This window comes from Papio anubis, chromosome 9 (assembly GCF_008728515.1).
Source record: "Papio anubis isolate 15944 chromosome 9, Panubis1.0, whole genome shotgun sequence".
Taxonomy (NCBI): domain Eukaryota; kingdom Metazoa; phylum Chordata; class Mammalia; order Primates; family Cercopithecidae; genus Papio; species Papio anubis.
In genome coordinates this window covers 60,213,253-60,226,417 of record NC_044984.1, presented here as the reverse complement: position 1 = coordinate 60,226,417, position 13,165 = coordinate 60,213,253, and the positions used below count along the sequence as shown (strand labels likewise).

General features: G+C 44.6%; 1 protein-coding gene across 5 annotated transcripts in view; it reads right to left on the bottom strand.

The window, feature by feature from the left end:
- Positions 1–1,976, bottom strand: part of HMGA2 (high mobility group AT-hook 2) — a 141,122-nt gene extending 139,146 nt beyond the window's left edge. For all 5 annotated transcript variants that reach the window (XR_004176105.1, XM_021922570.2, XM_021922571.2 and 2 more), the window contains exon 1: positions 747–1,976. Coding sequence is in view for 4 of the 5 variants with exons in the window: in XM_021922570.2 (XP_021778262.1) it covers positions 747–857 (111 nt within the window). In the remaining variant the exon portion in view is untranslated. The remainder of the gene's footprint in view (positions 1–746) is intronic.
- Between the last annotated feature and the right edge of the window lie 11,189 nt (positions 1,977–13,165).

The following is a 13,165-nucleotide window of genomic DNA, read 5'->3' as shown; positions in this document are numbered from 1 at the left end:
GGCTACCCTGCACTCTCTCGGACACTCCTTTCAACGCGCCCTTGGCTGGGCGAGTTAACCCCGTCCCGCGGGGAGCCAGGTTTCCCGTAGCCCCTGCCCCGGGCTCCCTCCGGCGGCCGCCGCACATTTAAAGAGCCCGAAGAGGACCAGGCAGCCGGCTCTCCATGCGTTCTTTGTCGGGAGGGCGCGAGTCTTGGGCCACCGAGAGCTTGGAGGAGGGCGCCAAGGGGGCGGCTGCGGCGCGCCAGCCCCCGACCCGCGAGCAGCCCCGGGAGGCGGGAGAAAGAGCCTCCGGCCCCCAGGACTCTAACCCCTTCAGCCCAGATCGGCCGGAGCGCCCGGGTCCCCGGCACCTCCTTCCTCCCGGGCAGTTGCAAAAGCAGCTCGGAGAGCGCCTGCGAGCCCGGGTTTGTCGGATCCCGGTCGCTTCCAGTCACCCGGCGACACCGCGCCACTCGGGGCGGTGCACAATAGCGAAAGTCCGAGGACGCGCTTCGCCCGACCCCACCTCCAGCCTTCCCCGGGCCGCCCGCCGCAGCTCCCCACCTCCCCGCCCAGAGGGTTGCTGGCGCCCCGGGGCCGCTCGGCACACTCGTGGGGTCTGCGCCGCTCCCCCCAGCCGGCGGGCGGGCAGCGTGCGACGGCCGCGGCGACTGGGCTCCCGCGCTCCGGCCGCCCCGCGCGTGTCTGGGCCCCTGCAGTGGGGACGGGGTGGGCTGGTGCCCCCACCGCGCCAGCGTACTGACTTGCTGCTGCTTCCTGGGGCGGCCGCGTCCTCTCTTCTGAGGCGCCGGGGCGGCAGGTTGTCCCTGGGCTGAAGTGGACGGCTGCCCCGCGCCCTCACCGCGTGCGCTCATCCTGCCTCCCGCCGCCGCTACCGCCGCTGCAGCCGCTTCGCCTCGACTGCCCCGGAGCTGCCCAGCACCTTTCGGGAGATGAGGTGATAGAGCTGGGGACGCCGGCGGGGCGAGCGCTAGCTGGCGGGCTGCAAGGGCTGCTGTTGCTTAGGCTGCCGCCGCTGCCACCATCAACACCGGACGTCCAGCGGCTGCCAAAAAGAGAAGAGGGGAGGAGGAGGAGGAGAGGAGGAGGCGCTGCCGGTGGCGGCGGCGGCGGCGGCGGCGGTGGGTGGGTGCCGGAGGTGGAGGTGGCGGTGGAGGTGGAGGTAGCGAGAGGAGGAGGGAAGCGAGGGAGAAGGAAGAGAGGTTTTGAGGTCGCAGAGGCTCCTCTCGCGGGTTGGGATCAGGAGTTGCGGGCACCGGGAGCACTTCGGAAGCGGCTTGGAAAGGGAAGAGACTTGGAGTGAATTGTGTCCCTTGAAATGTTAGGCGGGGAAAGAATTCCTCCTCCTCTTCCCCCCCACCCCGCTCGAGAGAGAGAGAGAGAGAGAGAGAGAGAGAGAGAGAGAGAGAGAGAAAGTGAGAGAGAGAGAGAGAAAGAGATTGAGATTGAAAGTGCCTTGGGCAGTCGGAAAGCAAAGGAGGATGGGGAGATTCCGCCGGGATAGGGTCGGGCACGGAGCACAAGCAGAGGACAGAGCAGTGGGTGGCACCGCGCCTCCTCGGGTGGCGGGAACAGGCGGCGGCGGCACCGGAGAGTCAGAGGGGGACGGGCTGCTAGCTCCTGAGTCTTGCACCAAGCGCGCGCTGCCCGGGCTGGAAGTTTTCTGAATTCCTGCCCCAAGATTCAAGTGGGATGAGTGTGTGTGAGTGTGTGTGAGTGTGTGTGAGTGTGAGTGTGTGTGGTGTGTGTGCTGCGCGCGCTTGCGCTTGGGGAGGGGGTGGTGGAAGGGGGGGAGTGCCCACCTCTAATCGTGGGCGGATAAAGGGGAGGGGGTTGCGCAGGAAGAAAAGTATGAGGAGGAGGGAGGCCAGGCGGACCGCCGAGCCAAGGCGCCTGGCTGCTAGCCAGAGGCAGCGTTCGAAATACAACTGCCTCGGCGGCGGCGGCGCCCGGGTGCCACCCGGAGCCCCGCTCACGTGCTCCCGCCCGGCGGCGGGGTTAAAGGGACAGGCCGGGGATCCCGGACTGGCTCGCCGTGGGCCTAGCCCCACCCGCCTCTCGAGGTCACCCCTGGGCGGTTGTCCTGGGAAGGCGCGGGAACGTGACTGTCCCCGAGCCACGTTTCGGGGCTCGGCCTTTACCTGCGCCTCTACGGTCCCGAGCCAACACTTTGCAGGAAGCGTCTAGGCTGCACCCCAGGCAGCGCTCCGGTTCACTGTGAGCGGGAAGGGACTGCAGAGGAGTGGGAGAGGGGCCCTGACAGCCCTACTCCGCCGCAGAATGCCCTCACCACAGAGACTGCGGGCGGGCGAGCGCGCACATACACGGAGACATGCATGCAGATACACACGAACACGCGTGTAAGCACATGCACACTTGCACGCAGATACACGTGGAAACGGGGCACTCATGCGCTCGTAAACACACGCATTTACGCACACACACATACACACAGGCACGCAGATAGACATGCACATTCGCAGACACGTGCAAGCAATGTGCACACACACAGCGCGCCAGCTTCTTCATTGAACTTTTTTCTCCAGGAAAGCCTAGAGGCAATCAAAGTTCCCTCCCCATCTCCCTCCCCGGGGATCCGACATTCGCAGAGTAAAGGGCACCTTGTAGATTCCTAACGCCACAATTGCACTCACTGCCCAACTCTCCCTTCAGTTTACCTCGATTTAACCTTCTGCCTGAGAACTCTTTCTGCCAAGTCCTAATTTTATAGCCTGGGCTGTTTCTGAGTTATGTGAACACCATAATGGCCACAGTCCGTTTTTAAAAGGTGGAGTACATTTTTAAATGTACCTCTTTTCATCCTTGAATAACACAAAACTCTGAAAAAATTAGGTTCAGATTTTCACACATCACACCAAAAATTATTTTGGACTAATTCCAAAATAAAAACTTTCACCTGGGGAAGAATTTATTTTTTTCAAAGATACAGACCACCGTGGAATAAAAACGCCTACTCTGCAGCCCTAAGCAGGAGTTAGGCACCGCCAGGTTCCCCTGTGCATGTGGAGGAGGCGCGTGTAAATGTCTGCTTTGGCGCGGCAGCGCTGATTGGTCCGCGTTGCCATTTTAAATCCATTTCCAGCTGCCCTTTGCAGAGCTGGGACACTTTGCTGCACGTCGAGTGCTCTGCAGGAATCCAGGGTTTCTCCTGGGTCTGGGAACGCTTAGCTGTGATGGAGAGAGAGAGCCTCCATCCCTCCGGATGGAGCCCAGCAGCTGACTGGGAAGGGAGGGGTCTAACAGGAACCAAAGGTTTTCTGTCAGGGCCTGGCTCAAAGATGGTATCTTCATCAAAGGGATTAAAGTTTCACCTAACGATTACAGTGACATGTCCTAACTGACAAGCGTTCACATTTAAAAACTATGATCACATATTTGCACTGTGGTGTGCACATTTTACATACACGTACAAAATAGATTTCTGGATTTGTGTGTGTTTGCTTACTTTTTGCCAGAAGGAGAGAGAAATTCTGAGGGTGAATGCAGGGGAGCCACTGAGGAGTTCAGCCAGCCAGTTTTGTGCTGTATACCTCATTATATCCTAGGTTTTTTTTTTTTTTTTTTGTAATGTGTACAGAGGTCAGCAAGGAGGGGATTCCAAAATTTTGTTTTTGCATTAATCTTTGAATATAAGAGAAGCACAGAAAAACTGGGGGTGGGGGAATATACAGCCACTTGTTTTCAGGCTGCTATCATTTTGCTCTTGGACTATTTGACCCCTTTTGAATTTATAACAAGGGTATAAAACAAATATTGTATCAAGTTCTGTTCAAATCAATTTTGTATATTTTCATTCTTTGGAAGCTGTATTTGATTTTTCAGAATTCTGTATATTTTCTGTAGGCAAAACATTAAAATTTGTTCTAATCTTTGAAATTATTGAGACTTTTATTATACAAAATGGTGTTCTTATATATTTTAAAAATAATGCTAAAAGGTTAGATTTTATTTTTAAAGAAAAAGGAATATTTTTACATTTACATCTGAGGGTTTTTCCCCCAGTTTAAACTTCTCAACCATTTACTTTTTTATCACACCATATTTTACCCATATATTCAAGGCTCAATTCTTCTTTCTAATTTGAAAACTTTCCAGGTAGTTTCTGTCCATATTCAACTGTCTTTTCTTCTTCTGTACCCACTATAGAATTGAGCAATTAGCACCTTGGTTGTATATGTTAACAAGGTTTTTAATTATCTGTGATACATGATGTAGATTAGTGTTTAGATCAGGTCAGCCCATTAGTGGGTGGTAAAATTAATTTAGCAAACCCATAACATCATTTAAAAAATAGGTAGACTAAGATCGAGAATATCACATGTACAATTTCTGCCTTAGATATATAGTACATATGTATGAAAACTGTTAAGATGGGTTGTAGCCGGGCGCGGTGGCTCAAGCCTGTAATCCCAGCACTTTGGGAGGCCGAGACGGGCGGATCACGAGGTCAGGAGATGGAGACCATCCTGGCTAACACGGTGAAACCCCGTCTCTACTAAAAAATACAAAAAACTAGCCGGGCGAGGTGGCGGGCGCCTGTAGTCCCAGCTACTCCGGAGGCTGAGGCAGGAGAATGGCGTAAACCCGGGAGGCGGAGCTTGCAGTGAGCTGAGGTCCGGCCACTGCACTCCAGCCTGGGTGATAGAGCGAGACTCCGTCTCCAAAAAAAAAAAAAAAAAAAAAAGATGGGTTGTATTTTCATCCTTAACGTCTCAGAATTTGGGATGTATCTTAGAATTCAAGGTGTCTTAGTACTGTTATCACATACTAGGTAGTGTCTTTTCTATTTTGGTAGTATACATGCTGCTATGGTTTGGCTGTGTCTCCACCCAAAACTCATCTTGAATTGTAGTTCCCATAGTCCCTACCTATGGTGGGAGGGACCCGGTGGGAGGTCATTGAGTCATGGGGGTGATTCTCCCATGCTGTTATCGTGATAGTAGGTGTTCACAAGATCTGATGGTTTTTTTAATGGGCTCCCTGCTTTGCCCAGCTCTCATACTTCTCCTTCCTACTTCTTTGTGAAGAAGGTGTCTTGCTTCATCTTTGACTTCTGCCATGATTGTAAGTTTCCTGAGGCCTTCACAGCCATGCAGAACTATTAAACCTCTTTCTTTTCTAAGTTACCCAGTCTTGGATATTTCTTCATAGCAGTGTGAGAATGGACTAATACACATGCTTATATGTAAATTTTATGTATATTCCCAGAAGACAGGTAGCATTTCAAGTACCTCGGTTTTTTGTTTGTTTTTGTTGCACTAGTCTAAGTAGTGTTCTGTTCATGATAGACTTCTGATAGTTATTAATTTATTGCAACGACGAAAGCACCTATAATAAATTTACTATTTTAAAGAACATACCATACAGGATGAGAAAAGCTTTAGATATACTAAAATACCTTTCATATTCTTTTAACTAAAGAAAGATGCATCTATGACAAGGAGATTTAAGTACTCATATTGCACTTTTTCGTGATATATTGACACCTTAATACATTCACAAATTAAAAAGAATTATTTAAGGATTTACTCAGATTATAACTGATTAATGATGAATATATTTCCTGTGTAATTAAATGGAGATTTATTATAATCAGGTATTTTGGAATTGAATCTATGTAAGGTCACAGAAAAAAATTATAACTAATTTTGATTGAACAGAATGCATAGCACTTCTGTGTGTGTATGTAAATAGAAGTTTAGTAAAGTACAGTGTAAACACATAGGCTGGGCGAAGCGGCTCATGCCTGTAATCCTAGCACTCTGGAAGGCTGAGGTGGGACGATCACTTGAGGCCAGGAGTTCGAGACCAGCCTGGGCAGCATAGTGGGACCCTGTCTCTTCAAAAAATAAAAAAATTAGCCAAGCATGGTGATGTGCAACTATAGTCTCCCTCAGCTACTCAAGAGGCTAAGGTGAGAGGATCACTTGAGCCCAGGAGGTCATGACTACAGTGAGCAATGATGGCACCACTGTACTTCAGCCTGGGTGACAGAGTGAGACCCTGTGTCAAAACACACACACATACACACACAAAGCAAAATAAACACATAATCTTGCCTTAAGAGCTTTGCATTCTACTTTGGCTAAAAAATGTTTCATGTGTTTTAATATAAGGTCATTTGCACTGCTCAAACCCACAATTTAGAAATTATATCTTTAATAATGTATTATTTAATAATACTTGTGGGCTGGACATGGTGGCTCATGCCTGTAATCCCAGCACTTTGGGAGGCCAAGGCGGGCGGATCACGAGGTCAGGAGATTGAGACCATCTGGCTAACACGGTGAAACCCCGTCTCTACTAAAAATACAAAAAATTAGCCAGGCGTGGTGGTGGGCACCCGTAGTCCCAGCTACTCGGGAGGCTGAGGCAGAAGAATGGCATGAACCAGGGAGGCGGAGGTTGCATTGAGCTGAGATCACATCACTGCACTCTAGCCTGGGCGACAGAGTGAGACTCCGTCTCAAAAAGAAAATAATAATAATAATAATAAGTCTTTAATGGTTAATAGTTAATGAAATGTCGGAGAGATTATCTCTAAGAGTTTCCCTATAGTATCATCAAGAACAAATATATGCTGCCAAATTAGTTTTGGGGTTTTAAATTTTTTCTGATAGGCTTCCTAGTCCTGTAGTCAGAGAATCACCAAACAAAATAAATTGGTTCACTCATTCATTCAAGGAACATATATTGAGTTGATTTTGCAGAAATCTCACTGTTATTCTCTCAGGACTCAGAAATATAATTCATCTAGAACTACAGAGAAACTCAATTAACACAATTAGGTCTTCATTTAAAATCTATTTACTTATCACATTAAGTCTTCCAGCAGTCTCCTCTGTCCAATCCATCATTCATTCAACCCTCTTTATTGAGCACCTAATACATGCTGGGATTCACAGAACGTTCTTTTCAACAAAAGTCATGGAAACAGAACAGAAGTGATAGAGTTTCATGTCTGTCTTTCATCTATTGACATCGTATTGTCAGCCCCAAGCGATCTCGGTCTCCATATATTATCAAGCAGCTTTGGGTAGCAGGAAGAACATGGGCTTTGAAATCAGATTTAGGGATAGGAGGCGTAGTAGGCAGAATGGCACCCAAGATTTTCTGCCTCGAGGTGTACATGAGTGCATAATCACTGGCTGGACTTCACTCCTGTGACTAGGTTGTATTACCTGACATACTGACCTTAAGATAGGGAAATTATCCAGAGGAGCCATACTAAATGTATGTTTAAAGCAGAGAGTTTCCTCTGGCTCAAGAAGGATTTGAAGAAGGTTGTTGAAGATGGAGGACATGGGTGGCAAGGAATATGAGTGGTTTCTAGGAGCTGAGGTCAGCCCAGACCAACATCTAACAAGGAAATAAGGACCCCCGTTCTCCAATGACAAGGAACAGAATTCTGCCAACAACAAGAACAAGCTTGAAAGTGGAGCCTTCCCCAGAGCCTTCAGACAATAGCACAGCCAGGCCAACACCTTGATTTCAGCCTTATGATACCCTGAGTAAGAATCCCAGTCACACCATACCTGGCTCTGACTCACAAAACTGTGAGCTAGTAAATGGGTATTTTAATCATATTTTAAGTCATTAAGTTTGTGGTAATTTGTTATGCAGCCATTGAAAACTAATACAGGAGGGATCTAGTTAAATAAACTTCCTCCCCTTTCACCATCCGTGAAATGCCACCAAGCTCCAAAGCACAATGACTTTATCTGGAATTTATCTGGAAAAGCCCCACGTGGTTGCACCACTCCTACCAAGCCACCTGCCTTGTCTCTTTGTGGTAATTGGGTAGTAGTGACCAGCATAAAAATGCATCGTCTTCAATTGCTTTCCATCCTTCCCTGCCTTATCTTCATTTTTCCTTACTTTCACTGCCTTGAGTGTGTATTTCTAAATAAAGTATAAGGATTGATCCTTACCCAAGACTCTTGTTTGCTCAGGAAGCAGACTAAGGCACCCAGAAATTCAAACTCAGTGTCTCTGAAACTGAATTGGTCATGTGTGGTGGTTTGAGAACATGTTTGTAAATTCTTCAACATTCTTCCCACAAAGGGTGAAATCTAATTTCCAGTCTTCTTAAACATGGGTCAATTTTAGTAACATGCTTGTAATAAATAAAAGGCAGTAGAAATCATGCTGCATCATTTTGGAGACTACATAACACAAGGCTGCAAACACGAATAATACAATTACTGCCTTGATCCCAATCTCTCTCTCCCTGTGCCTCCTCCTGCCACCTTAGAATTCCTGAATCGACATATGAGAAGCTTAGCTGCCTTGAAGCCACCATGCTGTAGAGACCTTGGGTAGAGGCCACACAGAGATAAAAATGCCAAGGAGCCCTTGCTGTGCCAGATCTCAAACATTTATCTTCCCATCAGCTGCCTGATAAGTGAGTGCATGAACATTCAGATAATTCCAGGCCCCCACTCCCAACTGCCTTTAAGCCACCCCAAGCAGATGTGAAGCAGAACAGAGAGCAGAGACCCCTGCTGAGCTCTGACCCAAGTGCAGATTTAGGGGTAAAACACATGTTGTGTTTGTTCTTCATTCACTAAGTTTTTGGGTGAATTGTTACATAGCCATAGAAACTGCCCATAATTTTTTCCCCAAAACGATTTTCTTTTCTTACCAATCACTCTTAATCACTCTTAACTAGGAATTGCACTTAGCTAGGAATCAGTCTAGATCCTTCTCTTTCCACATCAAATGATCACCAAGTCCCTCTAATTCTACCTTCTAAATATTTCTTGACTCTACTTCCCACCCCCACTGCCTTAGTTAGGGCTCCCTCCCCTTCTCACTTGGATTTCTTCACTATCTTTCTCCATGGTCTCCTAGCTTTCAGTCTTACATTGTAAGAATCCATTCTTCACTGCTTTTAGAAGGATCTCTTTCTTTTTCTGATCAGTTATTGTTACTGTTCTTTTTCTCTTATCACAACTGTCATAGAAAATGCATTGTTGAAAATGTCAGCGACAGAAAAGTAAAGAAAAAAATGCCCCAATTATCACACCACTGAGAGAAAACTCTAAAACTATTTTAATCCTTCTGGACTTTAAGTGAACAAATATAGGTTCATACTGTACATTACAATTTATAACCTATTTTTGTTGTTGTTGTTTTGTTTTGTTTTGAGACGGGGTTTCACTGTTGTTGCCCAGGCTGGAGTGCAATGGTGCGATCTTGGCTCACTGCAACCTCCACCTCCCAGGTTCAAGCCATTCTCTGTCATGAACAGTAAAATGTAATTCTTAAATGATAAAATATTCAATCCATGCATGATTGACAAAAGTTATAATGTGACTGGCTTTTTAGAAAAATCAATGAACTTTATTTTTACAGCACTTTTAGGTTCACAGCAAAATAAAGTGGCAAGTGCAGAGAGTTTCCATATATTGTGTCTCCACATATATACAACCTCCCGAGCTATATATACATTGACACCATTTATTACAATCAATGAACCTACATTGACATATCATTATTGCCCAAGGTCCATAGTTTACAGTAAGGTTCACTCTTGTTGATGTACATCCTACAAGTTTTGACAAATGTAGAATGACACGTATCCACCATCGTAGTCACATACAGAATAATAGTTTTACTGCCCTAAAAATCCCTATGCATTGCCTGTCATCTCCCCTCCCACCTAATCCCTGGCAGCCACTGATATTTTTACTGTTTTAATAGTTTTGCCTTTTCTAGAATTTCATAAAGTTGGATTTACACCATATGTATCCTTTTCAGATATGCTTCTTTTACTTAGTAATATGCATTTAAGTTTTCTCCATGTCTTGTCATGGCTTGATAGCTAATTTCTTTTTAGCACCGAATAACATTTTATTGTTTGGATGTACTACAGTTTATCCACTCACAAGGTGAAGAATATCTTGGTGGTTTGCAAATTTTGACAATTATGAATAAATCTGCTATAAACATCCCTGTGCCAGGTCTTTGTGTGTGTGTGAACATAAGTTTTCAATTCTTTGGGTAAAGAACATGGAGCACAATTGCTGGATTGATAAGAGTATGTTTAGCTCTGTAAAAAACTGCCAAACTGTCTTCCAAAGTAGCTATACCATTACCATTTTGCATTCCCGCAAGCAAGAAATGAGAGTCCCTGTTGCTCCACATCTTTGCCAGCTTTTGGTGTTACGAGTTTTGGATTTTGGTCATTCTAATAGGTGTGTAGTGGTATCTGACTGTGGTTTCAATTTACAATTCCCTAATGACACATGATGTTGAACATCTTTGCATATGCTTACTTGCCATCTGTATATCTTCTTTTGTGGTCAGGTCTTTTGCCTATTTTTAAAATAGGATTTTTTAAATTCTTTTATTTTTGAGTTTGAAGAGTTCTTTGTATATTTTCAATAGGAGTTCTTTATCAGAAGTGACTTTTGCAAGTATTTTCTCCCAGTGTGTGACTTGTTTTCTCATTTTCTTGACATTGTCTTTTGCAGCGCAAAAGTTTTTAATTTTTGTAAAGCCCAGAGTATTCATTATTTCTTTCATGGATCATGCGTGTGGCATTGTATCTAAAAAAAACATTGCCATACTCAAAGTCATCTAGGTTTTCTCTTATGCTGTCTTCTAGGAGTTTTATAATTTTGCATTTTACATTTATTAGGAAATCATAGATTTATTTTAGTTAATTTTTGTGAAGAATATAATGTCTGTATCTAGATTTATTTTGTGTGTGTGTGTGTGTGTGTGTGTGTAATTTCAATAGTTTTTGGGGAACAGGTGGTGTTTGGTTGCATGGAAAAGTTCTCTAGTGGTGATTTCTGAGATTTCGTTGCACCCCTCACCTGAGCAGTGTACACTGCACCCAATGTATTTTCTTTTATCCTTTAACCCTTCCTTCCTTCCTGCCTGTTCCCCAAAGTGCACTATATTATTCTTATGCCTTTGCATCCTCATAGCTTAGCTCCCATTTGTTTTGTTTTTTTGAGACGGAGTCTCGCTCTGCCGCCCAGGCTGGAGTGCAGTGGCACCATCTCGGCTCACTGTAAGCTCCGCCTCCAGGGTTCACGCCATTCACCTGCCTCAGCCTCCCGAATAGCTGGGAATACAAGCGCCCGCCACCACGCCTGGCTAATTTTTTGTATTTTTAGTAGAGACAGGGTTTCGCAGTGTCAGCCAGGATGGTCTCTATCTCCTGACCTCGTGATCCGCCCACCTCGGCCTAGCAAAGTGCTAGGATTACAGGCGTGAGCCACCTCGACGGCAGCTCCCACTTATAAGTGAGAACCTATAATGGTTTTCCATTCCTGATTTACTTCACTTAGAATAATGGTCTCCAACTGCATCCAGGTTGCAGCCTATGCCATTATTTCATTCTTTATCGTGACTGAATAGTATTCTATGGTGTGTGTATGTCTATATATATATATCACATTTTCTTTATCCACTCGTTGGTTGATGGGCATTTAGACTGCTTCCGTATTTTTGCAATTGCAAATTGTGCTGCTATAAACGTGTGTGCACATGTTTTTTACATATAATGATTTTTTTCCTCTGGATAAATACATGGTAGTGGGATTGTTGGATCAAATGGTAGTTCTACTTTTAGTTCTTTAAGAAACCACCATACTGTTTTCCATAGTGGTTGTACTAATTTACATTCCCACCAGCAGTAAAAGTATTCCCTTTTCAGAGCAGTCCCACTGGATCTATTTTTTTTTTCCTTTCTTTTTTTCTTTTTTGCATTTGTACATCCAGTTTTTCCTGCACCATTTGTTGGAAAGATTATCTTTGCTTCATTGTACTGCCTTTGCTTCTTTGTCAAAGACCAGTTGACTATATTTATGTAGGTTTATTTCTTGACTCTCTTCTGTTCCATTTTCTGCCTATTCTTTTTTTTTTTTTTTTTGAGACAGAGTCTTGCTCTGTCGCCCAGGCTGCAGTGCAGTGACACGATCTTGGCTCACTGCAAGCTCCATCTCCTGGGTTCATGCCATTCTCCTGCCTCAGCCTCCCTAGTGGCTGGGACTACAGGCGCCCACCACCACGCCTCACTAATTTGTTTGTATTTTTTAGTAGAGATGGGGTTTCACCGTGTTAGCCAGGATGGTTTTGATCTCCTGACGTCATGATCTGCCTGCCTCGGCCTCCCAAAGTGCTGGGATTACAGGCGTGAGCCACCACGCCCCGCCTGTCTATTCTTTAACCAATATTACACTGCTTTGATTACTGTAGATTTATATAAAATAGGATTATATCAAACTAAAATGCTTCTGCAGAGCAAAGGAAACAAGAGTGAAAAGACAACCTACAGAATGGGGGAAAATATTTGCAAACTCTCTGTCTGAAGGGATTAATGACCAGAATATATAAGGAATTCAAACAATGTATCACAATAAAACAAATTATCCAATTTTAAAATGGGCAAATGATCTGAATATACATTTCTCAGAAGAAGATATACAAATGGCCAACAGATGTATGAAAAAATACTCCACTAATCATCAGGGAAATGCAAATCAAAACCACAATGAGATATCATCTCACCCCACTTAAAATGCCTGTTATCAAAAAGACAAAAAATAACAGATGCTTGTGAGGATGAAGAGAAAGGGTAACTCTTGCACATGGTTGGTGGGAAAGTAAATTAGTACAGCCATTATGGAAAACAGTATAGAAGTTCTTCAGAAAACAAACAAAGCAATTCTATCTGTTTTTGCCTCATGTATTTTGATGCTCTGTTGTTAGGCACATATACATTAAGAATTGTTGTGCCTTCTTGGAGAACTGACCTATTTGTTGTTATATAACACTCTCTTTTAAAAGATAACTTTCCTTGCTCTGAAGTCTTCTGTGTCTGAAATTAATATAGTTACTCCTTCTTTCTTGTGATTAGTGTTAGTATGGTGCATCTTTCTCCATCCCTTTACTTTTAATATATGTTTTTATATGTAAAGTGGGTTTCTTGTAGATAACATATACTTGGGTCTGTCTTATTTTTTGATCCACTTTGAACTTTTAATTAGTGCATTTAGACTATTGATGTTCAAAGTGATTACTGATGATATAGTTGGAATAATATCTATGATATTTGTTACTGCATTTTATTTGTTGCCTTTCTTTGTTCCTATTTAGTCTTCCACTCTTTTTCTGCCTTTCA